Source organism: Notechis scutatus, chromosome 3, assembly GCF_049901735.1.
Source record: "Notechis scutatus isolate UNSWTSFEM ecotype Mainland chromosome 3, rNotScu1.2, whole genome shotgun sequence".
NCBI classification, from domain to species: Eukaryota; Metazoa; Chordata; class Lepidosauria; order Squamata; family Elapidae; genus Notechis; species Notechis scutatus.
The window spans coordinates 142733417-142759550 of record NC_142011.1 but is presented as its reverse complement, the minus strand read 5'-3'; the positions used below and the strand labels follow the sequence as shown (position 1 = coordinate 142759550).

At 36.0% G+C, this 26134-nt stretch overlaps 2 protein-coding genes across 2 annotated transcripts in view; one reads left to right on the top strand and one right to left on the bottom strand.

The window, feature by feature from the left end:
- Positions 1 to 11855, bottom strand: part of SYCP2L (synaptonemal complex protein 2 like) — a 39027-nt gene extending 27172 nt beyond the window's left edge. Inside the window, exons 1-14 of the mRNA XM_087960076.1 lie at positions 11779 to 11855; positions 11416 to 11469; positions 9890 to 10027; positions 7850 to 9807; positions 7181 to 7205; positions 6473 to 6558; positions 6219 to 6307; positions 5630 to 5664; positions 4735 to 4877; positions 4049 to 4101; positions 2626 to 2671; positions 1664 to 1756; positions 1510 to 1570; positions 972 to 1117 (exon numbers count right to left, since the gene is read on the bottom strand). Coding sequence (XP_087816202.1) covers positions 972 to 1117; positions 1510 to 1570; positions 1664 to 1756; positions 2626 to 2671; positions 4049 to 4101; positions 4735 to 4877; positions 5630 to 5664; positions 6219 to 6307; positions 6473 to 6558; positions 7181 to 7205; positions 7850 to 7954 — 882 coding nt within the window. The 5' untranslated portion in view covers positions 7955 to 9807; positions 9890 to 10027; positions 11416 to 11469; positions 11779 to 11855. The remainder of the gene's footprint in view (positions 1 to 971; positions 1118 to 1509; positions 1571 to 1663; positions 1757 to 2625; positions 2672 to 4048; positions 4102 to 4734; positions 4878 to 5629; positions 5665 to 6218; positions 6308 to 6472; positions 6559 to 7180; positions 7206 to 7849; positions 9808 to 9889; positions 10028 to 11415; positions 11470 to 11778) is intronic.
- Positions 11856 to 16061: 4206 nt separating this feature from the next.
- GCM2 (GCM transcription factor 2) lies at positions 16062 to 24036 on the top strand. Its single transcript, XM_026669886.1, has 5 exons — positions 16062 to 16151; positions 20025 to 20277; positions 20847 to 20959; positions 21801 to 21923; positions 23170 to 24036. The coding sequence occupies exons 1-5, from the start codon at positions 16062 to 16064 to the stop codon at positions 24034 to 24036; spliced, it is 1446 nt and encodes a 481-aa protein (XP_026525671.1).
- Positions 24037 to 26134: the final 2098 nt, after the last annotated feature.

Here is a 26134-nt window from a genome sequence, read left to right as displayed (position 1 = left end):
ATATATATCAATTTTCCGCGGGTACTTACATGTATGGCATTCAGCTTTGTTCGGGTATTTTCCCACGTCATTGTAGTTGTGCTTTTAAAGTTGTAGCAACGTTTCGGCAGAATCGTATCTGCCATCATCATACAGAAGCCTGATGATGGCAGATGAGATTCTGCCAAAACGTTGCTACAACTTTAAAAGCACATCTACAATGACGTGGGAAAATACCCGAACAAAGCTGAATGCCATATATATATACATATACATATACATATACATATACATACACATACATACATACATACATACATACATATATGTAGGTCTAGGTGTGTTTGGGTCTTTTCCCGTGTAAGATTAAGAGTATCTTGGCGATGTTTCGGCGAGGTCCCACTCACCATCCTCAGGCTGGTGCTTTCGGCTTCGTGCCAGTGCAAGCAGTGTGCGATTCGAGCTGCCGTCTAATGGAGGCTAATGGAAAATAGATCACTACAAAACGAACGATCCAGGAGATTACAGCACAAGATCCAGGATATCTCCACAACAAAACTCACAAGGCCATCACACAGCCCATTATACCAACATCAACTCCATCAACCATTCAAGAGGCAGCAGCGCAGCCAACCAGACCAGCACACCAGCCCCCACCACCAGTATTTATAGAGACGGCAGCTCCGATCACATACTGCTTGCACTGGCACGAAACGGAAAGCACCAGCCTGAGGATGGCGAGTGGGACCTCGCTGAAACGTCACCAAGATACTCTTAATCTTACACAGGAAAAGACCAGAACACACCTAGACCTACATACCTGTACCCGTGAAAATCTACAAAAATACACACACACACACTTTAGGAGAAATTTCTAACAATATTCAATATTCAAAAATAACAGCTTAGTATGATACAAAACTGTAAAAATCTATAGTTTTTTTACTAGACAAAAGTTGATGGGCAATTCACACATCACTTGAACTCCTTACCATTTTATCTTTTCCAATAGCTTTAAGGAGTGGTGTTAAAACATCAAAGCAGCTATCAAAGTGAATTCTGATCTTGGTGATTTCTGCTTTGTTCATCACAAGGGAACTTCTCATGATGATTGTAAGAATCCTTTCTCCTTCTTTCTCTTTATGCAAAAGGAAAAAGAGAACACATGTATTTTCTAGTCATTCCCACAATCAGCAATTTTCTTGGAATAGCTTCAATGAAGCATCCTATTATATTTATTAGGCATTAGGGTCAAAGGTGGGATTCAACCGGCATTACTACCGGTTCGGTGATTATGTTATTCCTATTTTCCCCAGTTTCACCATATCCTCTTCTTTCAATAAAGCATCCAGATCTATACACACTATCTGTTTTATTGGAGGATAGGGGAATTTAGCTGCATGTCAAGCTGGACACAGACTAATGTATAGCAAGGACAGAACACTAAGAGTAACCAAAAATGACACACATTTTCAAGAACTCAACTTAAACATAAATATTTCTACTGAGAGTAATCTCTCATGGACTTACCCTGTAGGTGATAACTGCTGATGTCTTCTTTTGACAATCTGATTGCCTCCCAAAGTATGTCCTGAAACACAATGTTTGAGGTAAAAGTCATGTTAATGGCAGGTAAGTAAGTAAGTAAGTAAAGGCCCCATTTTAAAAAATATTATAATTTTACCTCTAGGCTTTCTGAATAGAATGTAATGCTCTCACTTCCATAATTGAAGTCAATCCAAAACTCTTCTAGTTTGTCATCAGCAGGTTTCTTTAACTTGGATATAAAAGGAAACAATCTCAATTTGATTTCTAACCCCCAACGAAATCCAGTACAACATAACTTTGCATTTTAGAAACCCAAGAAACAAGTGATGTAGTACAATGCTAGATGTTAGAGAATTTCAGCTACTCCCCTTCTCATGCACAGAGTCCTCAAGATAATTTCCACTGCTTTAGTTTCCTGAGGTTTTTTCTTCTTCAAAACTAGTAATTCCCAATGAATTCACTATTTAGCAAAATATAAGTTATCTGACTCCTTGTTGCATAATGAATTAAAGGTGATTAGCTTTACTATTTAGTACTAGCAGAATATATGCAATTTTGGAAGCAATTTCTGAAGCTGTGGGTACAAGAGACACTTCAGATCTGAATAAAACATAATTCTAAAAAAATATTATAAAACATCTTTGAAAGAATAACATGTCCCACAAAATCCCAAGTACTTTTTCTTCAGTAGCTGTAAAATAAGAAATTGCAACATACCAATTTCAAGTTATTTGCAAGTTTTATTTTGCTAGTATTCAAGAATGGATGGAATTATATACATCAATTGTTCCTGAGAACTGTTTTCAACACTAAAAATAAACCAGGAACAAAAAGAATAGCAATATAATTATGGGATGGGAATAGAAGAACTTTTATTTCTCAAAGTTACATAAAAATATGTTCACATCTTGTTTGACCTTCATCAGCTCTCTCTCCCTAAAGGGAGTAACAGAAATAAATAATTTCCCCCAAATAACACTTTTGCTATCCCATTACTAAACTAGAAAGATTGGATAACAAACATTGTAAGTAACCCTATTAAAATCTCTACACGTCCAATATTTCATAACATCACAATGTAATTGCTAGCTTAATTACCTCAATCAGGTCAGCATAAGCCACTTTACACGGAATTGAATAGATCCTGAAAAATAAGACAATTTTCACTGATCCTGAAACACAATCTCTATTCCAATCTGCTTCTAGAACAGATATAGTGGGCATGGCTTGGAATTCAGGCCTAGAGGTTTTCAAGTTGTAAAAGCCTGAATGATAAGCAAAAATTAAACCAGAGAAGCTCAAGCTAACCTAAACTATCAATTGAAGTCAATCTGGATCTGTACGGCAATGTACTGTGTAGTCCAGTTAAGACATTAAGATCTTGAACCTTCAAAAATGCGACGAATCTATACTCATCACAAAGTAACACTGGATCGAGTTTTTAAAATTATATTTATCACAGTATTTACTTAGACAATAAGGTGCTTCAAAAAAGCTTACATCCAGGTGGTTTTACAAGTGAACTTAAGAATATTTTTCTTTTGCGCTTTGCACTGAATATGGCCTAAATACATAAAAATTTCCTAAATAATTCATAGGAACAGTGCTGGCAGGTATGATTCAAGCATACAAATGAAGAAAAGCATTACTAACAAACATAACACCACGTTATCAATGAAGTTTTCTCATGACGGAAGAAGCAAATCTATGTGAAGTGTTGCTTAGCAAAATATCTAACTTAGCAAGACCCAACATGAGAAAAAGTGATTTATCCTGGGCTAGCAAACCTGTTTGAGGATTTTTAGGGAAGGTCAGCATTATTTTATGTCAACATTTCGTGGAAAATAAAGCAAGCCCACATCTAATTCCATGCTTCATCAGCAATTCACACTTCATTAAGAGAGGTACTTTCCTTTCCGCACTGCTTAAGGTAATATCAAAACTCCAAATTAAGTAAAATAGCTTGCCAATATGGTTGTTTTCTGCACTGGTGTGGCAGGGGGGCAATGAAACTGGCATGGAAAATGACAATCAACTTCTGACATTACTGCATCTCACACCACCTGATAATATCAGCATAGATATGTGATTCAAAATTTGATCTCCACACATTTTTTTAAAGGAACATGTTTCCTGATCCTGCATAACCCACTGCTCACCTTTTAAAAAGTTTGTTTTCAAGATTTTTTTAAACATCCAAGAGGATATTAATGGCATTAAAAAATAATTCATATTGTATCTATGGTGTTAAATATTATAGAACTACAGGAATCATTTGTCTCAAGAACATCAATTGTCCTATTCTGTATAAAAATGCAGCCGATCTTTTGTATCTTGCATTACTTACCTTTACTATCGCAAATAATCAATGGTGAAATTTAAAAAATGTTTCCAATAATCTGAAATCATAGTTAATACTGAATTGTTAGCTAGCATGCCTCTCTCTTTAATAAATTCCTATTGGCAGACTAAGCTGTGCGCCATTGTGCCCATCTGGGGAAGATTCATAGCAAACATTTACCTTCTTTTATCACCAAGTCTTTCATTTAGTTCATTAAGAAACTTTCTGCTATCCTTGAAATGAAGACAGAAAACAGACTGTTACATTTATTTTTTTAAAAGTGCTCTCCTGCTTAAGTTGAGGAGGGAATTACTATATTGAAAGTTAATGTCCTCTCCAATGGTATTCAAGGCAACATGCAAAATATTTGTGTGATAATTATAATGGACTATTCGTTGGCTTAGGTTCACTAGCACAAAGTATCCTAAAAGTGAATTATGAATAGCCTTTAGTGAGGAATACCCAAAGGTGAAATTCAAATCTGGATTGTTATACAGAGCTACCTTGGCACTCAATTGCTTTGAAGCTCATCGAATTTGGTACTCAATGCATTTTGCCATGAAAATTTTGTCCCGGTATTCAGCCTTTGTTTGGTACTCAATGCACAAGCTAAAACTTGTCAATGTTGGCTGCCTTGATGACTCACTACATTATTTCTTATGGGAGTAAAATGTTTGGAACTCATTATTTTTGGTACTCATTGTGCCTCCTGGAAACCAATTAATGATGAGTAGCAATGTACCATTGTATGTTCTGTATTAGTGACCTATAAATTTAAAAGCAACCTCTGCCGTTTGATTCCTTTCTCCCCTTCCCCAACTGAGAAAACCATGACTATTTCTGATATGAATCACAAAAACCCTTACTGTCTCAAAGTCTCCATCCTTGATTTCTCTAAAAACTTCAGTGACATACTGATCTTCAAACCAACTGTGCACCATATCATCTCGGCACTTTTTCAACATCAGCCTAAACAGGGCTTCAACAAGAGCAACCTGAATATCATAATCTGCAGGAGGGGAAAGGAAGAATTGTTTTTTTCAAAATAACAAGCTTAGCTACCCCCACCTCAGCCCGCAAATCGTCTTTTTAAAGCAGGAAGAAATTCATTTCTATCGCAGCATCACAAGTTTAAATTGAAAACTTTTTTTGCTTCTTTTTTTTTTGCATCACAAATTTAAATTGAAAACTTTTTTGTCTACATTAGTCTTTTTATTCCATCTCGTCAAATCCAATTCTCAGAAATTGCCTGGACAAGCCCCTGAAATTTTCTTAGCAAATTTTTCAGGGATTTGCCTCCTTCCTAGGGCTGAGAGAAAGTAACTGGCCCAAGGTCACGCATCAGGTTTTATGTCCAAGCGGAACTAGAACTCACAATCTCCCAGTTTCTACCCTGGTGCTTTGACCTCAAACTGGCTCTCAGCCCAACTCAAGGTGGTGAGCGTAATACTACTGCCACTCAGCCTGTTGGTTTCTAGCCCAGCACCTTCACTGTTGCTCCATATTGACTCCCAATGCTGTCTTTACTACCTTTTGGACAAATGTCAATCTACTAAATATACTAAGTGCACCAAGAAGAATAAAGTGAAAATTAAAGGTAAAAATTGCATTTCCAATTCTTAGGTAAGGCATGGTGAGAGACAGATAAGTTCCTGACTCTCCTGCAATCCCCTCCCTCTCTGTTTAGCATTTTAAATTCTAGCTCCATATTTTCAATTCAGAATTTCCCCAGCTCTGATCAAGATATCAAACATTTCTTACCACCAACATCCTGAATAGTTTTCATAAATTCCTTCCTGAAACAACATAGCCCATTAATAACACTGATGACTTGGAAGAGTAATGCAGTAATTCATGATTATTATTTTTCAAAGTAAAATGCAAACATGTCAACACTGAAAACAAACTAATATAACCCAATGGACTGCAAAGGATCTATTGCCATTCTTTTGGAAAAAAAACTAGGACCAATTGGGTCTCTATTAATTATTTAACTGCTTATCCAATAATCTAAGCAGAGAAACAAGACAAATGAGCCAGTTTCAGACTTAATCATAATTAAAGATCCTGATTTGCATCTTTCTTTTGCAGTTCAGAGAAAAACCCTGAGAAACTGGCAAATATAAGCAATTAAGACAGAAAATAAGATTTTTTATTTATATAGCCTGCTGTTATTAATTTTACAAATAACTCATGGCGGTGGTTAACAAATCCTGTCTCCTAAATGCTGTTGCAGGAAATGAAGTCAAAGATAAAAGGGATATCCTCCAAATATCTTTGAGGGAGATAGGCGGTAAAGGAACGTGAAAAAGAAATAAAAATATAATCCTGACATGAAAAGTTGACTTACATAAGCAAGCACATCTCTTCGGAGGCAGCAAAGGCCTTTTTCTCCTCACGGGTAACATTAGCCAACAGTGTATTCAATGTTCTTAGAGCCTTGGTTTTAGTGATCGAAAGAAAATAAAGAAAAAGGACAAGAAATAAAGTTCAGCTATCCCAATCTGATCAAAGGTGCTCTCCTACGTAATAGAAGTTTGCAAGCTGATAAAAACCGATGATGATTTCATGCCTTAAAGTTTGCCACATGTTTTTTAAACTAACCTCCTGTCGAAGGGCACAATTCACATTAGGTTCAATGGCTAAACGTCCCACGTGTTGTATGAACGAGTCAAGCAACTGCTCTCTTCCTACATAAGTTGAGGGGCAAAATGTGACAGGATTGACAGTATTAACAATCACACACTATCTCTCTAATTGATTTTTAATAATTCTAACAGTTTTATGAGGTTTACTTTTTTAGTCCTTCGTCTTAAATAGTATTTCCATCTAAAGCTATGATGAAATGTTAAATTCTAGCCAATCGTCTCCTTTTAACTCATAACTGCACATCACCGTTTAATTCAGAAGTGCAGCTTTCGAGATATTGAAACAAGTCAAATTATAAGAAGAAAAACCCATGGTTGAATTTTTGAAGATACTTTCTGTCTAATGTAACATTATAATATGGAACAACAAATTTCCCCTGTAACTCCTTATAATCTAACTGATTAGCTGGAGCAGGGCCACTGGAATAAATAGTTTTAGCATTTTAATGATTAAGCTAAATAAAGTTTGCAGCCTTATTTATGATTCCCCCCCTCAAAATGTCAAAATACCTTTTCACACAGACCCAACAATAAAATACAAAGAGACTCATCCTACATTTACTCAAATGTAGATTCTATTTAACTCAATATGCATAGACTACAGTCACAAAATCTGAATGTCACCTTGACTATTCAGTAATTATAACAGTATTTAGTAGCTGACCTTCAGTGCTGCTTTTGCCAATAACCTACAAACAAGATGTTGAGGAGGAAGGAACAGGAGATAGAATGGAGATATTAAAAGTCAATATATGATATTTAGCAAGAATACAGAAGTTTCAAACATTGTGATATTTTATGCAATCTATATACTAATAATATATAATATATAATATAATATTATCAGTATGTAATCACGTAAATAATTCAATTTGTGTTGCTGCAATAATGAACTCTTCAATTCAATAGTTTGTGGCAACAACTGATGCTCCTTTCCCCCATTAGTCTGTGAAAATGAGACTTCATTGCATGATAACTCAAGAGTCAGTTCCTACATCATTAATGACAACATGTTTATCATTGACAGCTGCTCCCAATGTTCAAGTGAGTACTCCCAGAGTACTTGCCATAATAGAAAGTTGGGATATATATTATATATAGCAGGTAATGAGTATGGAGCATGCTAGGTCTGATGATACTGGAAGATGAATTTGTGCCAAACTCCCTAAGTGAACCAAATAAGAAATCAATGGACCCCAAAAGTCTTTTCAACCCCACTTATTGGCAAGACTGTCAGAAGAGAAGAAATCAGAAATCAGTTGCTTCATAATGACAAGTATTAATAGGGAAAGGTCATCAGATAATTGTTTTGTTGTTCTTTCTATGTGCTTACCAAGGTTGTATTAAAGAAGTCCTCAACAAGATTTACCAAGTGTCTGTTTTCTTTGGGTTCTATCAGGCTCAGAAATTCTCTTGTCCTTTCAAACCAAGTAACCATGTAAACAGGAGACACATGCAAGCAAAAATCAAATGAACATCTAAAGCCAATTTCACACCAAATTTTAATATACACCTACAGAGGAATTATATTTACTGGAACCAGTGAACATTGCTGTGTGCTTGCTCAACAATAAGTAAAATGATAACGTTCTCTAGCAGAACATATATTGTTAATGTTGGTGTTCTGTTGAATGGCATGGGGAGATAGATTTACTGCAACAACACTCATCCAGCTCACATTCATTTGCTGGCTTCAACCAGCACACTAAGAAACAATGTGATTTGTGTGCCCTTCCCTCATTATCATGGCTTAGTGCAGAGGTGGTATTCAGCAGGTTCTGGAGAACCGGTAGCGAAAATTTTCAGTAGTTTGGAAAACTGGCAAATACCTCCTCTGACCGAATATTTTAAAATATTCTTCCCCTGCCACGCCTACCAAGCCACTCCCACTCTGGTAGTAAAAAAATTAATAGTGCTACAAAATCTTCTGCTCATTATGGTTGTCAACAAACCATGACAAAAGCCTACGGTTCAGTACTACTGTTTGCTGCAGGTTGGTCACAAAAGCAAGCAAACATTTCAACACCATCACTTACAAGGTCTACCCTACCACTGGGCAATATGAAAGTTGGGTGTCCTGAAAGGACAGCAAGTTTTACTTAATTTATTGCTGTTGTACTAGAAACGGCAGGAGATATTTCTCCAATCTTTAGCCCCCAACAACAAAAGAACTCGCAGTAGTCTGCATTTTGACTTGGTAGAAGGAGCTTCTCTTTCACGCTTCTCAATCTTGAGACAGTCCGAATTATATTTTCAAGTTCCATGGAGGTTCTGTAGGCCATTAAAGTGGTACCTCCAACTGACCTGGGAAGCACATACCTTGCACTTTTTTCTATTCTCTAGTCAAGAAACACACAGCTACACATAATACATTCCCTGTGAGATCTGGTTAAATTTGTTTCTCTCCCCAAAAGGTGGGGGGGAGGGATTAGGAAAAGGAATATGGAATTATAGTAGTTTTTTGGATATATATGAATCAATGTTATTGCATTTGGGATGCATCAAGAGACGTTCCATTTCCAACTCATGTGAATCAATAGATTGTATTCTACACTGATCAACACTGAGAACTGTATTTAGCTCTGGACACACTTTAAAGGATTCAGACAAACCGAAACAAATAGAAATAAGGACAGGGATTTTAGTTTACAAAGGGAGATTTGGGTTTGGTAATATTCTTCTCAAGGGCATGAAAAAGTAAGTATTGTATAGGAGATGAGCCTGTTTTTTATTCTTTCAAATGCCAGGTCCCAGAAGTAATAAAAAGGCAGATTTTGGCTGAATGTTAGGGAAAACGGCATACTAGGAGGAAGGAAATCAATTACATAAGAAAGGAAAGGGCTCCCCTTTTGCTAAATGCCTTCAAGGACAAATTGGATTTGTGGGATGTATTTAATTTGGATTTTCGCACTGAACAGTTGGACTCAGCCCCTAACATATACAGTAAATAAGAAGTTTGCAATTTTTGCTCACAATCGGCATAGAGAGGTGAAAGTGAAATTTTAACAATAAAAAAGTAATTGAGAATAGTTTTAGTTGCAACAAGAAATGTTGAAAAATACGTTTACCTTTCAGATAACAACTTCATAGACACTTCCAGCCAGGCAAGTATGTTTTAGAATATAATATTACTGATTAGTAAAAAAGATATTAATGTATTAGGTTACTTATCTTTGGTATCAATCCTTGCTGAAGAAGCAGATTTATACTTTCCGGAGGATCATTTCTACAGTACAGCTGAATGCATTTCAACAGTAGGGAAACATTCGAAAATTCATTTTTGTCCAATTCCTAAAGCAGATAATTTCACATGTGTGACTGCCTAAACAGTTGAATAGATTTAATGTTCAGCAATTAAGAATTTCCTACATACCCTTTTAAGAGCTTTGTCAAGTTGATTTAATAATTGTTTCGTACACTTCTGAGGGACATATTTGTCTTTTTCTTGTATTATTACATTTATTTTCTGAAATCCTTTCCCTTTGAAGGCAGCTCTTAACAATGATTCTAGCTAGAACAAAACAGACAAAAAGCAAAACTTCAATATGAGCCTTTAATTACTGACAAATAATCTTTACTCTAGTATATGAATCACAAATTTGGTTTTAATTTTCCCACTACACCTGAAAGAATATTACGAAAAATAAAAAGACCCCTTCTCCAAGTTTCTCCAGACCAACCCTTTCTAACTGAATTGGACTGTAAGTCTAGTAATATTGCCACCAATGAGAATGGTTGTTTCACACAACTGGAAGACTAGGTCAGTGTTTCTCAGACTTATAAACTTTAAGCTTCCAGAATTCATCAAATAGCATGATGGAATTGGTCCTCACAGCTTAAAATTGCCAAGGTTGAGAAACACTGGGCTGGGCCCACAAAACTCAGTTTCAATTATTTAATTTGCATGTATCTGATCTACTTCAATACTCCCTTGGAATTAAAACTCATTTATCTTATAAAAAAAACAAAAATTGTATGAATGTATTCCTGTTTAACCTCTAAAAATAGTTTCTTATAGGGTTCTTTTTAAGGTTCTTTCTGCTGTACATATTCACTACATGTACCTATATCATTTCTATTTTATTTATTAAAATGTATATGCCATCCATCTCAATATCCAGAGTGACTCTGGGCGGTTACAATGTTACTGAGAAAATCTATGAAAAGTATGTGACAAATTTAGATAAAATCTGCTTTACTCCAGCAGCATGATATGCTATAGTAAGTTTTTGTACTTTATTACTATTAGATTTTAAACTGAATCAAGTCTTCAAATAGTCTTCAACTTAATGAGAGGAATGCCTCCCTTTCAGTAGAAGTTTATCAATCCAGACTGGGTGGCCATATTTCTAGGATAAAGAAATCGGCTCAAGAGGTAGGATTAAATTACTTTGGAGGACTCTTTCAATTATAGGATTCTACAGTCAAAACAAGAAGGCCAAGAAAAAAATGTACATGGACAAGCCTGGGGTAACATGTAAAAATATCAACAAAACCTTCCACTAAGATTCAAGAATTAAAGTGGTCTATTCAGAGCAAAAGGAACAGAAAGATAAAAAAATATATAGAACTCAGAATTCTTTGAAACTTTTAACAATTGACATTCAAAGAATTTTAGAAAGTGATTAGAAGACAATATTTCTTTTTCTTTTTTGCAACCCTTGTGTTTTTGCCATCATATTTTTATCATTCTTTTTTTTCAGAAAAAAAGAAATGTGTAAATCTCTGTCTTGTGATAGATACCATGTTAATTGAATCAAATTGTTTTTGAATTTTTAAATCTGTGTCAATACTAGTCTGACCATATTAAAATGATTATCCTAAAAAAAAATCCAAAACAGTTTATACTTTTATCTTTAAAATGATTTAACAATTTAGTGAAAATCAAATTATATTTACATAATATTCAGTTCTATCTGGCATTTCTTCTTCTTCCTCTCCAATATCTTCTTCCTTTGGATTAAAAAAGTAGAAAAAAAAGCTTTACTTCTATGCATATAAAAATTCGCAATATCCAGCCAATGCTTAATTTAGGAATAGATGGTAGGAGAGCCCTTCCTTATTTTGCCAACCTCACTCCAAAATAATAAATTGATTCAAACTGGTTGTATTAAGGTACGGAGAGTACTTATCCATACTTAACCATGGCTTACCCCAGCCTCTCTCTCTCTCTCTCTCTCTCTCTGTGTGTGTGTGTTACTTATACAAGTATAGGTGTTGTGAACGTAAGAACTGGTCTGTTTCCCGTACCGGACAACTGACCTGCAACATTGGTTAAGGCTGCCGCTGCCACGCGGCGCTTTCGCCACACCAAGTGCAGCCTCCGCGACTGGCTCCTGCCGTTCGCGGGGCCCAAATTCCTCAGCCTGGGGCTGGATGGGTACGCATGCTCAGTGTCGGATCCTAAGCGAGGCCTCTTCGCGAGGAACGCTCGCGCAGTTTTAAAGTTTCTCGGCTTTGCGCGCGTCCTTCCTTCAGTAAAGTTTTAAAGTCCAAGCACCGACTTTTTAAATTTCTAAGTTTAGGATGGCAGTACTTTACGTTATGGGAGGTGGCCATGTCAGTTTAGAGCCTGAGCCGTTGGGAGGAATTCCAACTTGTTTTGCATCTCTCCGCTGACATGAATGGGCTTTTTATGTACTGTTTCCGAGAGATGAAATAAATAATGCCGTTTGTTAATCCCCACTACAAAAGGTTCGACAACAATCCTGGTTGCGGCTGTATCGGTAGAAAATATTTAGACAAAATGGCTTCGCGGAGGGGGACTTTGCGCCTGTACAAGTACTTCGAAATTACTTTGGTGCCGTCTGTAGAAATGCACTCAGAAAAAAATTAATTGCATGCGGTCACACAACACATTTTATTTCTTGACACAGCACTGTGGTCCCTGGTGATTATTTACCGCATAATAAAGTTAGGTCAGATTAGTACACTGTTAGAGCAAAATATGGTTCATTGGAAAGATTAACAGATACGGTGAAATGCAAAGTAACCATCAATATTTTAACCTAGTATGTTTTGTGAACTTGATGACAGGAATCTAAAAAAAAATTGCTTACAAGTCCCAGGTAATAACCACAAATCATCTGAACTTACTTTAAAAAAACAAAAAAAAAACCAAATCCAGGCTTCAAACCATGTGGCCACAGCTGATACTCATTTCTTCCAGTTTATTGATCTAAGCAACAATAACCAGCTTAATTCGTTTACGGCACAATGTAGGTGTAGCTATAATAAAGGAATTCAACAAATGCAGCGAAGCTACCCTCAGTTAAAATGCAATTGCATGTACATGGGAAAAAATTGTAGTTTTGAATTTGATAGCAATCGCTTCTAAGTAGGAAGTCATTGGATATAGTGGGACACAAGACTATAAATCAGCAAGAAAAATCCTGCAGAAAAAATATGACATATCCAAATGTAAAAACACTCTTGAATCACAGATAAATTACAGATGCAGATTCAGTCAAATAAATAAGCCTGTCTTTTCAACCAAACATTCTCCAACATTTTAAGATATTTTTGTTTCATTATTAGAGGGACATTGCTCCCATTGGTGTGATGGGAATATTAACACAGAATAGTTTGTTGCAGAATTAAAGAAGATTTTTTAATTGCAAATTTAAAGATTATAATGCTCTTAATCTCATTGTAAAATTACCAGATTTACCAAGCAGACAATGAAATACAGTCAGTGAGGTTTACTTAAGAGGTTAATACTTTGCACCCTACACTTTCCAGTGTTTTGATACTCCTGGGAAAGTCGGTAATGATTAAAGAGTAAAAAGAGAATCTACCTCTCTTTATCAGTTATTCAAGTCTTTCCTTCATTTACATCTCTGATGCTTTCTGAATGCTTCTTATTAAAAAAAAAAAGTTCATTTATGCGTGTATTTGTGTGTGTGTATGTGTGTGTGTGTGTATCAGAGAGAGAAAGAGAAGAAACAAGTTTTGGAGGAATTGCATTGTTCTTTAAAACCCATCTCTACTGTATCATTAAGTAGATACTTTGTCTATACAGGTGTAGTATTTGAGAACCTACAAACATTTTGTATTTATTGGGAATTTTTAAAAAAAAACAGGTAGCCCCAAAAACTATTACAAAGAATTGTGTTGTCCCACTGAAGTCAATCTGACCCTCACTTTTACATATACATACACTGGAATTAGGAATATGTTTAAGCTCTTGCAGGCCTCCAGTCAAGCACCTTTAATTATGAAGCCACACCTTATATTATCCATAGCATACTCAACTTGCCTTGCTTTTTAATGACTTTGCTCATTGGAGATAATGATAATCCAATACATCTGAGATGTTCAGTTGTAAGCAGTTCTGGCCTCTTTTCAAGGTGTAAACAAGGTCTGGAACAACCAATAATTACACCCAAGTATTAAGGGTCAAACTGTTTGTGGCTCACAATGAAAAACGCTTTATGTTCCTTTTGGGGCCTTCACGCCTTAAATACACGAATTAGCTATGAAAAAGAAATGTACTTGTGAAAAGCAGGGTCAAGACCATGATTTCCCTCTCAGGTGACACAGCTCTAGCTGGCTGGTTTGTGGATCAGCAATACTTAGTGCAGGGGTGTCCAACCTTGGCAACTTTAAGACTTGTGGACTTCAACTCCCACAATTCCTCAGCCAGCAAAGCTGGCTGAGGAATTCTGGGAGTTGAAGTCCACAAGTCTTAAAGTTGCCAAGGTTGGACACCCCTGACTTAGTGCTTGAGGACTTGTGGAATAAATCAGGGAGGAGCTGCCAATGACGTGCTTTCAACACAGCAGAGAAAGGTATGCGGGCGGGTGAAAGTTGAGGACAAAAAAGATGCCCTTGCTGGTGTGAACAGATTTGAAGCCAAGCTCAGGAAGGGAAGCGCAATCTCCAGCTGATTTCAGCACTGGCAGCAGCGGACAGAGACAAGGCGTTAGTGAAAAGGTAAGAGGATAACAAGCCGCAGAACTTCAAGGCAAATTCACAAAGATATACTGTACAATACTGTGCAAAATCTATGCATGCTTACTTAGAAGAAATTCTATTATGTCAGTTATTCCCAAAAAGCATTTATATATTCTAACTCAGGTCTTTTGGAAAAGTTTTTTTTCCTAAATACTTTGTTGTTCCTTTCTCACATTATACCGCCACACTTCTACATGTACCCCAGAAACTGAGCTGCTGCTATTTATTTTTATTTATCCTGCTTTCATTATTTTTTTAGTAAATAACTTAAGGTGGTGAACATATCTATTACTCCTTCATTCTGCTATGTTTCCCACAACAAGACAAAGAGGTGAGTGTGGTTGAGAGAAAGAATGACTGGCCCAAAGTCACCCAGCTGGCTTTCATGCCTAAAACAGGACTAGAACTCAGATTGTCCTGTTTCTAGCCTGGTGCCTTAACCACTAGACCAAACTGGCTAGTCATGTTTTCTTCCTATTTTCTTTTTAAAGTTGTAAAGGTGGTTTGCCTGCACAGGCCTTCATTTCTGTTCCTTGTTCCTTCCTATCTTTTATCCTCATAGTTCTGGCATAGATTTTGCTGAGAGGTTATAAGTACAGATCTGAGTTTGATTCATCTCAATCCTATGTCCTCATACTAATCTGTATTTCAGAGAAACTGCTGTGGTGCAAAAATGGAGGCCAGTTCAAATTTCACATTAGTCATGAATTCACAACCTATATTTAGGAAAACTACTGTTTTCTCAGATTTCATTGCCTGTGCTTTACCTTTAGTTATACATGCAGATGACAGCAATACTTTCTAGATGACTGGTAATTATCACTGAGGGAAAGAGACCTAAATTTGCTACAGGTAGGTTTTTAAAAAATGAACAACTGTTCAATCACAATCTATTTATTAAATATATATATAGGGAAATTTGAATTATAATGTAATTGTGGCCTCAAGGCAAATTAGTCACTATTTTTTTCAGCCACTAGACCACTCCTGAGACTTGTTCCAGACAATATGTAGTGTGTGCATATATTTGACACATGAATTTATTCTTATGGACTGTTTAGTATCACACATTATAGATGACCTAGTTTGACTATGCATGAAATTGGGCATGAGTATGTATGTGTGCGTGCATGTGTTGCCATAACTTCCAGTATGTATATACAGTAAAATATATAAATAAATTATTGTCATATATGATATTCTCTATATGATTTTACATTGTAAACTGGATGCATGAATGAACACCAACTTGATGTGCAGCACTAAACTATGATCGTGAGAAACCGTTGTGCCCTTGTGCTTTGGACCTTTGAGGAAAAACTATCATTTTCATTAATATAGATTTATATGTTATTTGTTAATGATCATTTTCATTTCTATAGATTTATATGTTATTTGTTAGTGGAAAAAACTTGCCCTATGTTTTTAAACAGAATGATTCAGGAAAAATCTTATGACCAGAAAGAATGTTACTGAGCTTTTTTTTAGCAATCTGAAATGAAACCTTTTCTCCAAATGATGGAACGAGAGAAGTACCTAATATCTTTTTTTTTTTTAAATGAATAGGTTCTTCTAGATTCATGGTGAAAATGTCAAAGGGACCTTTTGATGAATCTAACTACATCTGTTCCTTTGGAATGAAGTTAACCTGGGACATCAACGATCCCAATCTACCGCAGGTACGGGGCAGAGGGAGGTTTGGAAAGTAGGTATGGAATCGTTAGATTGGCATTAGGAATTAATTGCAAAGTCCTTTCTGTCCAGTGAAACATTGCACACCTCCTAACTGTGGTAAACTTTCTCCAGAGGCAGGAGAAGCAGAATAGAATTCGGCAATGAGAGCATGCTGATGAGCCTAGGACTCTTGTGTCCCTGAGCTTTACCTGCATTTTCTTTAGTCCGCATTTCTTTAACTTAGGAGATGCCCAGGCAGAGTGTTCTTCTCATTAGGAAAACAGCTAATTTACTGAATAGGGACAGCTACAAAGCCAGAGGAGCTGATAGAGCCTATGCTAATTGACAAGCTCACGAATCAGGTCTTAACATTTGGTAGTGTTTTTGGACAGACACAACAAAGGCAGACCAAAGATTAGAAATAAGGATGACAAAGTTATACACTCTCTGTATCTCATTGCTGTACCGGATTGTTTTATACTAATTTACGGGGGGGGATGGCTAGTGCCTCAACTCAATATCAGAGGAGTTTCTAAAGAGGAACGGCATAGAAGAGGCTTTTGGATGCGTTCCATACCACATTAAAGCAGGGAACCCAGCCACTATATATGTTATGAATGCATTGTCATTAGGACTCCACAACATATTAGACTAAGCAAAAAGTAGGATTGAGTAGGTTTGTCGGTTTCGCGAGCGGCAGGGATTTGCGAAGCTGCGCGATCCCTGCCGCGCTAGCCGCTTCTGGGGCTCCGACCCAGACGGGTACGGAGCTAGGCTGCCCTGCAGGGGCAGCTGAAGGTAGGGGGGATCCGGAGAGGGGTTTGGGGGTGTTGCAGACCCCTCCCGGCCGGTAGAACCCCCTTTTCCCAGGACGGTGCAGCGGCGGTCCGTAATGGCCGCCACAAAGAAGCTGGCAGCCGGGTAAGAATGCGCAGGAGGAAGTGGAGAAAGTGCTTGAGAGGAGAAAGTTTTTCTTGGCTCCTAGGACTCTAAGACATATTTAATAAAATTCCTGAAAAGTATGACTTTCTGAATAATACCTGCCAGAAGAGGAAAAAAGCGGCTGTTTGAGGGTGCTGAAAGGATAGCTTTCCCTCTTTTCCTACGGAATAAATAACTGGATATTAAGAAACCTATTTTTTTTAGGTGAAAATTGGTTTTAAGCGATGAGTGGGAAGAGAGAGGATTAAAAAGAAAATATTTGTATGCTAAGACTTTGTTGGAGCAGATGCCTTAAGGATTTGAAGACTAGAATATATTGCAATAAGATTTTAAACAGATTTGGACTTTCTTTCTCTTTGATTGATATTACCCCAGAAGGAGAAAGTGAGAACTCTGCCTTGGTTTGGACTGACTGATAGCTTTGGGACTGTTTTATTTTTTTTATTTTCTTTTGAATATTTTGGTTTTTGTAAGAAGAAAGAAGGGGAAAAGAAAAGAAAAGATTTATAATGGCTCTTTCTGTTGAGGAACTAAGAAAAGAATATGAACAAGCAAAAAAAAATGGTAAAGATGGTGTGGAAGAAGCTTTCCTTTTTTTAGAAATGGCGCTTACTAACTATCAACAAACATTACAACAGATGAAGACAGCAGAGGAACAAGAAAGAAAGGAAGGAGCCATTTTTAATGAATCTCAGAATTTGATCAAGAAAGAAGGAAGAGAGAAAAGAAGAAAACTAAAGGACTTAAGATCTAAAAAAACATTTAAGAAAGGGAAAAATAAGGTGCAAAACCAATATGATGATAGTAAACAAAAGGGAAAAGGAATACGACAGAGAAGGGAAGCCGGTAAGGCAGAGGCTAGAAGAAGGGGGGGTAGAAAGGTTTGTTGGGAGAAGAAAGAAAGGGAAAAGGTGGAGAAAAGCTACAATGTTTTGAAATTAAATGAAAAAAAGGAATTTTTTATGGATAATGGATAAAGTATAATTTTTTTAAAAAAAAGATTTTGCAAGGTACATAAGATGAGATGGTAGTATTGTAATGGTTTAAGAGTTGATAAGAGATTAAAATGTTAAAATGTTTAAAAATGATTGGCTTTAAAATTTAATAATAGGGGAGGTTTAGAATACTGTTTTAATTAAAGAGTTTAATAAGATTATGGTATTGATGTTATTATAAAATTTTTATTATAGTATCTTTTTTTAATATTTGGATTTATTGTCTAATTATGTACTTAATTATTTTGGATGTATTAGTTAGATAGAATGTACCAAGCAAAATCGGATTGGGTATTGGATATTATTTTAAAGATTAATTTGACTAACTTAGGGGGGAGATAGAAAGGCATCATACTCTGATTAATGATTTCAGGAGAAACTTATTTTCTTCTTTTTTATAAGGAATGAGACAAAGGGATGATAAAAAATGGACAAAAGATACAAATATAATGATCCAAACTAAGATGATTAATTAAGATAGAATTAAGAAGGGTGAAATATGTGGAGAAGTTAATATAGAAGGCTTAGAATGGTAAATAAAATAAGTAATGATATGTAAGATGAGCATGAATATAATTGAAGTCCATGAAGAGAGAGACACCTGGGTCCAAGTTACTTTCCAAAAAGATTTTTTTTATGTTTTGTGTGTTGTGTGTATATGTTTTTTTGGGGGAGAATTAGTAAAAACTTGTAGAAATATAGAATGAGAATAATGGTAACTAAGTCAGAAAGAAATAGATGAAATAATAATAATGATATTGAATAAGAGTAAAGAGAAGAAAGAGAAATTGAATAAGAGGTTTTGGTATGTTATATGGAAATGGTTTAAAACAGAATCATAATTTATCTGACTTGTTAAATTTACAATGAAAAAAGGTTTAAACATGTAATGAATAATGATAATTTGTGTGTTTTAAAAATTAATAAAACTTGTTTTTTTAAAAAAACAAAAACAAAGGCAGACCAAAGATTAGAAATAAGGATGACAAAGTTATACACTCTCTGTATCTCATTGCTGTACCGGATTGTTTTATACTAATTTACGGGGGGGGGATGGCTAGTGCCTCAACTCAATATCAGAGGAGTTTCTAAAGAGGAACGGCATAGAAGAGGCTTTTGGATGCGTTCCATACCACATTAAAGCAGGGAACCCAGCCACTATATATGTTATGAATGCATTGTCATTAGGACTCCACAACATATTAGACTAAGCAAAAAGTAGGATTGAGTAGGTTTGGGGTCAGAATGTTACTGATACCAGACTGTACTCATAGCAGGGTTTATTTGTCTAGACATACTGTAGCATGCTATCAATTAAATATAGGAGTTGTGTTTATTAATGAGAGTTAAGTTTTAGCATTTTGTTCAAACAGAATGAGAATGTGTAGTAAATTAATGCACTGCATGTATTGATGTACACACCCAGCTGGTTTCCCTAATTCCCCCCTTTTTAAAAAAAAAGGATGGGGGAGAATTGGCTACTTTCAATCCTGCTCATACATTAGTCCCATTAGGTCAGCCTCTCAGAGATATTTCTTCATCAGATTTCTTAGTGCCCTTCAACAAATGACAGAATGTGTAATGTGCTGCCTTCACTGGAAAAGTTTGGATACATTCAGAGATGCATCTGTCTTGAATATAGTCCATGTTGAACTGCATAGCCCAGTAAAATAACAGGAAATGTTTTATGACATTTTGTATTATGTCATAAAATGTTTTATAAAATTTGCTAAATTTCAATTCCACAGGAATCATGTGTCCCAGATTTAGGACACATTTTGCTTTTTAGCCCATTTTTTGGTTCTTGGTTCAAAAATTATTGCCTTACTGTTCTGTCCAATTAAAAATTATGGGAACAAGAATTTTAGTAGCATATAGATAGATTCTACATCTATTCCTTTTCCCCCCCTCCTTCCTCTTATGTATTTGTCTCCTATGCAGGAGCCCAAACACTTCGATTCTTTCCAGGAGTGGCCTGATGGGTATTTGCGATATATTTATGCCATTGAAGATAAAAATGCACAAAGGCATCTTAGCGGTTGGGCCATGCGCAACACTAACAACCACAATTGCCAGATCCTCAAGAAATCCTGCCTTGGTGTGGTGGTGTGTGCCAGAAACTGCACCCTGCCTGATGGGACAAAGCTGCAACTTCGGCCTGCTATTTGTGATAAGGCTCGACAAAAGCAACAAAGTGAGAATCGGGGTGCAGGGGACAGGACAGAGGGGGCAAGTGAGCCATGCAACAGCCTTCCCCTCTAGCGAAAAGTTCAACAAAACAAAAATCTTCCTCCCTCCCCAGATTTCAAAATTTAGTGTAGTTTTACTCAGCTCTTACTGCTTAAAAATAGAATCTCCAAGTTATTCATTAACCTATTTATACATATGCATATATATGCCAGATACTTGTTTATAACAGGCATTTGTATGTCATCTAGAGCCAGGAGAGGTAAAACTCCTTGCAAGAAGTGAACCTTACGGTACCCGAAAGTTTTTTTTACAAAGCAATGTTTTTTTGCAATTCCTGGAACAATTTATCAATGTCATTCCTGTAACTGAAGTTTCTACCGCAGGTGGAAAAAGTACACACGAAACCACATTGTTTCCCCACAGGAAAAAAATATGTGAAAATGTGCCAGTGTATAATTCCCAAATTATGCAAAATCAAACTATATTGCACATTATTTTTTATACAGTATTTCTATCTCACTATGTAGACGTCTTCAATCTTATATATTTCCAATGTAGTTGTCTATCTTGCAGAAAAGCATTGTCCCAACTGCAGCTCAACTCTTGAACTGATTGCTTGCCGAGGACATAGTGGCTATCCAGTAACTAACTTCTGGAGACATGAGGGCAAGGCAATATTTTTCCAGGTAAAATTCAAATGCCAAGTAGGCTATCTCTGTAGATTTCTTCTAATTAAAAAACAACAACCCAATATTATGATGTATAACTTAATGGAAACTGGAAAGACATGGATTTCCCTTATCTGATAATAGTTATTCCTATCTGAATAAAATAAATGTACTGCACTAGGTGATACTCACAACTTTTGTTAGCCTGCAGACCGAGAGACTTAACTGGCTGTTTGATCTATTGCATATCAGACTTGTTTTTAAGCCATTGATTCAAGGTTCTAAAACAAGGAAGGAGGGTGCTACTTGTGCCATGTTTTAACCAAAAAAAGAGCTTTAAATGAAGGAGTTACACTTAAAAGCCTTGCTTCCTAGGCAATCCAAAGAAGACTATAGATGTGTTTACATGAAAGACTTAACGTTAGTGCTTACAGGTCCAGGTTCACATAGCAAAGAGAATGACTAAAGATATGGACTAGGCTCTTGCAGTATGCTAGGCTAGAATACAATGTGCTACTTTGCAGTGTAGGATGCTTTGCAAATATGAAAAGTCACTGGATCCTGAAATCAATTATATTGGACTTTTTCTGTTCATACCCAAGCTTTAAACTTCACTAGTGCATGAAATTTCCAGGATGCTTCCAAGTGTTCACACGTTCTCCACATTAGAAAAAGGTTCACATGTGCGCTAAGCCAAAGGTTCAAATTCAAGCCTCCAATCTTTACAGGTGAAGTTAGGAACCATTCTTTCAGTAACCCCAGGAAAGCTGCTTTCTATTAATATAGATGATTAATGTCTATCTTGTTATACATTGACTTTTTAATGCTCTATTCTGTTTCTGTGTCAATATTATTTCAGGCTAAGGGAATTCATGACCACCCTAGACCAGAAAGTAAATCAGAAACTGAGATCAGAAGAAGTGCACTTAAAAAGCAAACATCATCTCACACGTCTCAGAAGAAACGGTTTCTTGAGTTTCAGGTAACTGGGTCTGCCGTGTCATCAGAAATGTTGATGTGAAGTATCATAATGTGAACATTCATTTATATTCATTGAGTCATAATGAATTCAGAATTTTAGCTCTTCAAATATGACAGGGTCTCAGAAATTAAAAAACCAGAAATCCATAACATGGATTAATATAAAATCATTTTAGCAAACAGTCTGAATTTTGACTTCTTTCTTGCTCCGCTAAAAATAGTAACTAATATAACTATGCTGTATCCTAACATTAACCATTGCTTATGGAACTGAGAATGTAGACTATATGCTAAGTACTTATGCCTGTGTTGAGACGGTAGTATGGAATTAATTGACTATATTTTATTGTACTGTTCATTATATAACAGGATCCATAATAGCCATATCAAACCTACATTATGTCACTTTCCAAGTAGATCAGGCATTTATTAATAGGTACTTTACTGTTATTGGCAGACTTAAATACAACATATATAACAAACCGTATCAAATGTTATGGCAGAGCCAATGGTAAGGTCAGCATCTGATGTTATTAAGGCTTATGCTGTTATATTATACATGACATTGAGTTGCTATTTCTGACCACAAATCATCAAATCATCATAAGACCATTATGAAAACTAAATTTATAGTCACACATGCATTTCTCCATGGAGTTCTCACTTGTACGATACAATAATTTGTTAATTTCCGTGTCTCTGTTCTGACTAATGTGGATTTCTTCCTAGTCCACCCCACAGATACATGTTGTAAATATTCATCAAAAGTCAGTATTTAATAGAGTGACATTTTGCCCCTCAGAATGGGGTGGAATTCATATCAATATAAATTTAAAAATAATTGCTGTAATTCAGATAGAAATACAATATATCTCATTGTTATGGAAGAGATTGACAACGTGACCAAAATGTTTGCTGCTTGTAAATGTTAATTACTCATAACTAAATTTAACTCTCCTCTCTTGGATTGGAATCCTTTAAATGGAAGGCATCATTAAACATTGTTCTTCGATAGTCCTTTGAATTAGAAATAAAGAATTACACAACTTTTATTCTTGTAATTAAAAAATTACATGTATTGTGGAAGTTCCAGGAACATGAACATCATTAGTTTGACTTGCAATCTGATATATAATCTAAACATCCTGATAAAAATACTGGAAACATAATTTAAACAACAGTCAACAATTAGTAAAAAGTTGTGTGTGTGTGTCCCCATTAATTGTTTCCATTAATATTTTCTTTAGACAGGAACAGCATGCAGTGAGAATGGTAATCACTTTCCCTACATCCATCCTCTATCATATGAAGAAGGACCAGAAAAATTCAGCATTTTCACAGATGCCAGCATACCATTCCTTGCTCAGTCTCACTTATTTCCAAGTTCAGAAGCATACCACATTACTTACGATGCAGCCAATTTTCAAGGGGATATAGCATCACCACTCCAGAACTATCCAACCTCCCAAATCTACACATCTAAATCAAGCTGTGGTTATGACTGTGCATTTCCTGGTTATGTCAATTCCAATTTATATCCTACATTTCACAAAGAGGTAATGGATATTCCAATGGACACTGATCACCTCTTGCTGAATGGACTTCAGTGTCATGCAACTTCACTCAGTGTCCATGAGCATCAGGGGATGAAACAGTCCTTAGGAGAAAATAATTATGGAGAAAGAATTAGCTATGGGCTATGTCAAGCCAATGCTAACTATCCTCATTATAGTGAAGAATATGCATATAAATATAGTAGTCATTCCTCTTTGAATGTTCCAACTATGCAAACTGTTATAACTGCAACTACAAAGATGTCCCTTGAAGCCTATAAATCTCCTGCTGTGAAATATGGTGACAGTTTCTGTGATACAACGGACATGCTTAGTTGTCCCCTAGTAACAGACATTTCAGGGAATTTTTGCTCAGAAATCAGCATTCAAGAAGAAGATTGGGCAATGAGCAAATCAACTTTGATGACTCCTAATAAAGCAGGACATGTAGTAGAAGTGGATACTTGTGACAATAGTCCAGGTACTGAAAGAAACTACATTGGTTACGAAGGACTAACATTCTCATTTGAAAATACTGAAGCCAAAGTGCAGTATCATTAGAGGTAAATATAAAGCATAATATTTATCAATAGTCATTCAATTTTTTTCCTGGGAATGTATTGTATTGGATGGCTTTGTATTGACTTGGCTGTATCGACCTGGCTGGCTAAGTTATTCATTCTAAATCAAGGGTGTCAAACTTGCCACGTCACGTTGTCATCAAGTGATGTTTCGTGATGTCTTTCCAATTTGTGGCGCTGAGGTGGATGTAGCCTGCACATGATGCATCTGGCCTGCAGACTGCCAGTTTGACACCCCTGTTCTAAATCAAACATAAAGTCATAACCCAACAAGTCATAGAACAGTGAAAATTTAAGCTTAATTCTAGCAGACAGAGGGCCTTTGGTTCAGAAATTGACCAATTCCAGAGATAGTCTATTTCCAGCTCTAGATAGTGCAGTTCTTTTCAGACACATCTGGCTCAAAATTTCGGATCCTCCTGGATTTATGATTGCTGCTAAAACATCAGGTTGAAGCTGAGGCCACCAGGCTTTTGCATAATTACATCTGGTAAATAATTACTTATGCCTTTGTCATTCTGCATCTGGATTATTACAATTTGGAATATATGGGGCTACTCTTGAAGATTATTCATAAACTGTAGTTGGTTCACCACAGGGAGACATAGCATAGGTTATTATGGGCGCAGCTAACCTTGCTGGTATAATACCTCTACTGCAGCAAATGCATTGATTGTAAATTCTTCCAAGGATAATTGTAGGTCCTGGATGTCCCTTCCTAACTTAGGTCATTGATTTCTCTGAGACCACATGTTTTGGGCCTCAAATCTGCCCATCCATCAATAGAATCTGACCATCCAATGAGAACAAGGCACAGTAAGGCTTTCCAGCTGAGGAAATGTGTCCAGAAACAGGCTGAGTTTTGAGTTTCCTTCCGAAATGCCATTCCTGAGTTTTCTCAGTGATGATTTCCCTCCTGTGGAATAAGTTTCCTCTAAATATAAGAACTGCCTTTTCTCTGAAAGACCCTTGAAAACCTGGCAGTTCTGGAGAACATTTGGGGATGACATGAAACGTTGAACTAGTGTACATCTATTATGATATGGTGAAAGTAATATACTTCTTGTGAGTTAATTTTTTTTCACAGTTACCGTAAACAGATTGTAAGCTGTTCAAAGTCTTCTGACAAGAGTGGCCTAGAGAACATATCAATAAATGAAGATATTATAAAATTAACATACTGGGAAAGAAGAATTGAAAAAAATATAATACACATAGCAGACTGAAAAAGCTGCAGTTTTAATTGATCTTAATTCTGTTTTGTACTATCCCATACTTTCATTAGGGTATCAGTTTCACATATTTTATTGAAATGTATGGAGAATGAAAGCATGCATTCATTCTCTGATGAGTTTTTGTACAGCAAAACATTGTGTTCTTGTTAGATAAACATGCTGTGAGAACCTGTTCCAAAAATATATTTTCTTTTTGTATGACAGCATAAAATCATACTTTGAAAATTAATCTTTAACGACTCAGATGTCCAAACGGCATCCTAAAACAATAATAAACTTTTAAAAGTGTACTTTAATAAAGTGTGTGTGGGGGGTTTGAGTTAGTAATTCAAATGCCATTTTTCAAGTAAGAAAGAGAGAGACATTGAACAGTGCATTTGAATATGCTTTATTAGGTGAATACTTAAGAATATTAAGAAGCGATGTCATTATTGGTTTTGTGCCAAAGGTGTATATGTCTGAGGAACAATATTAATACAGAATAGATTGAAAGTAAAGATCAGTTATACAATTTATGACGCTGCAATTTTCTACCCATGATACTGATGGTAAAGCTCCTTCCCCTGGCCTTCCAAAAAGGAGTTAAAACATCACTCTGTGGTTTTGCATGGGGAGTCCAAAGAAGCACACAGTCATGGTGTTGGTTATTGCCATGACAACCTATTTTTTTAAGCAGGATTAATTATTCTTACCTCCTTAAAACCTTTTATAATTTTTTAAAATTTTAACCCTTTAACATTTCAATTTTTTATATACCATTTTATATTTTGCTGTTTTATTGTACACCAACCAGAGTCCCTTTTTGAGGGAGAAAGGCAGTTCATAAATGTGAAATATAAACAG

Excerpts from the sequence above, each read along its gene's own strand:
- GCM2 (XM_026669886.1), top strand. The coding sequence starts at position 16,062 with ATGTCAAAGGGACCTTTTGATGAATCTAACTACATCTGTTCCTTTGGA. Across the intron at positions 20,278-20,846 it reads GGCTCGACAAAAGCAACAAA|AAAAGCATTGTCCCAACTGC; the intron begins GTGAGAATCGGG and ends TCTATCTTGCAG. Across the intron at positions 20,960-21,800 it reads GCAAGGCAATATTTTTCCAG|GCTAAGGGAATTCATGACCA; the intron begins GTAAAATTCAAA and ends ATATTATTTCAG.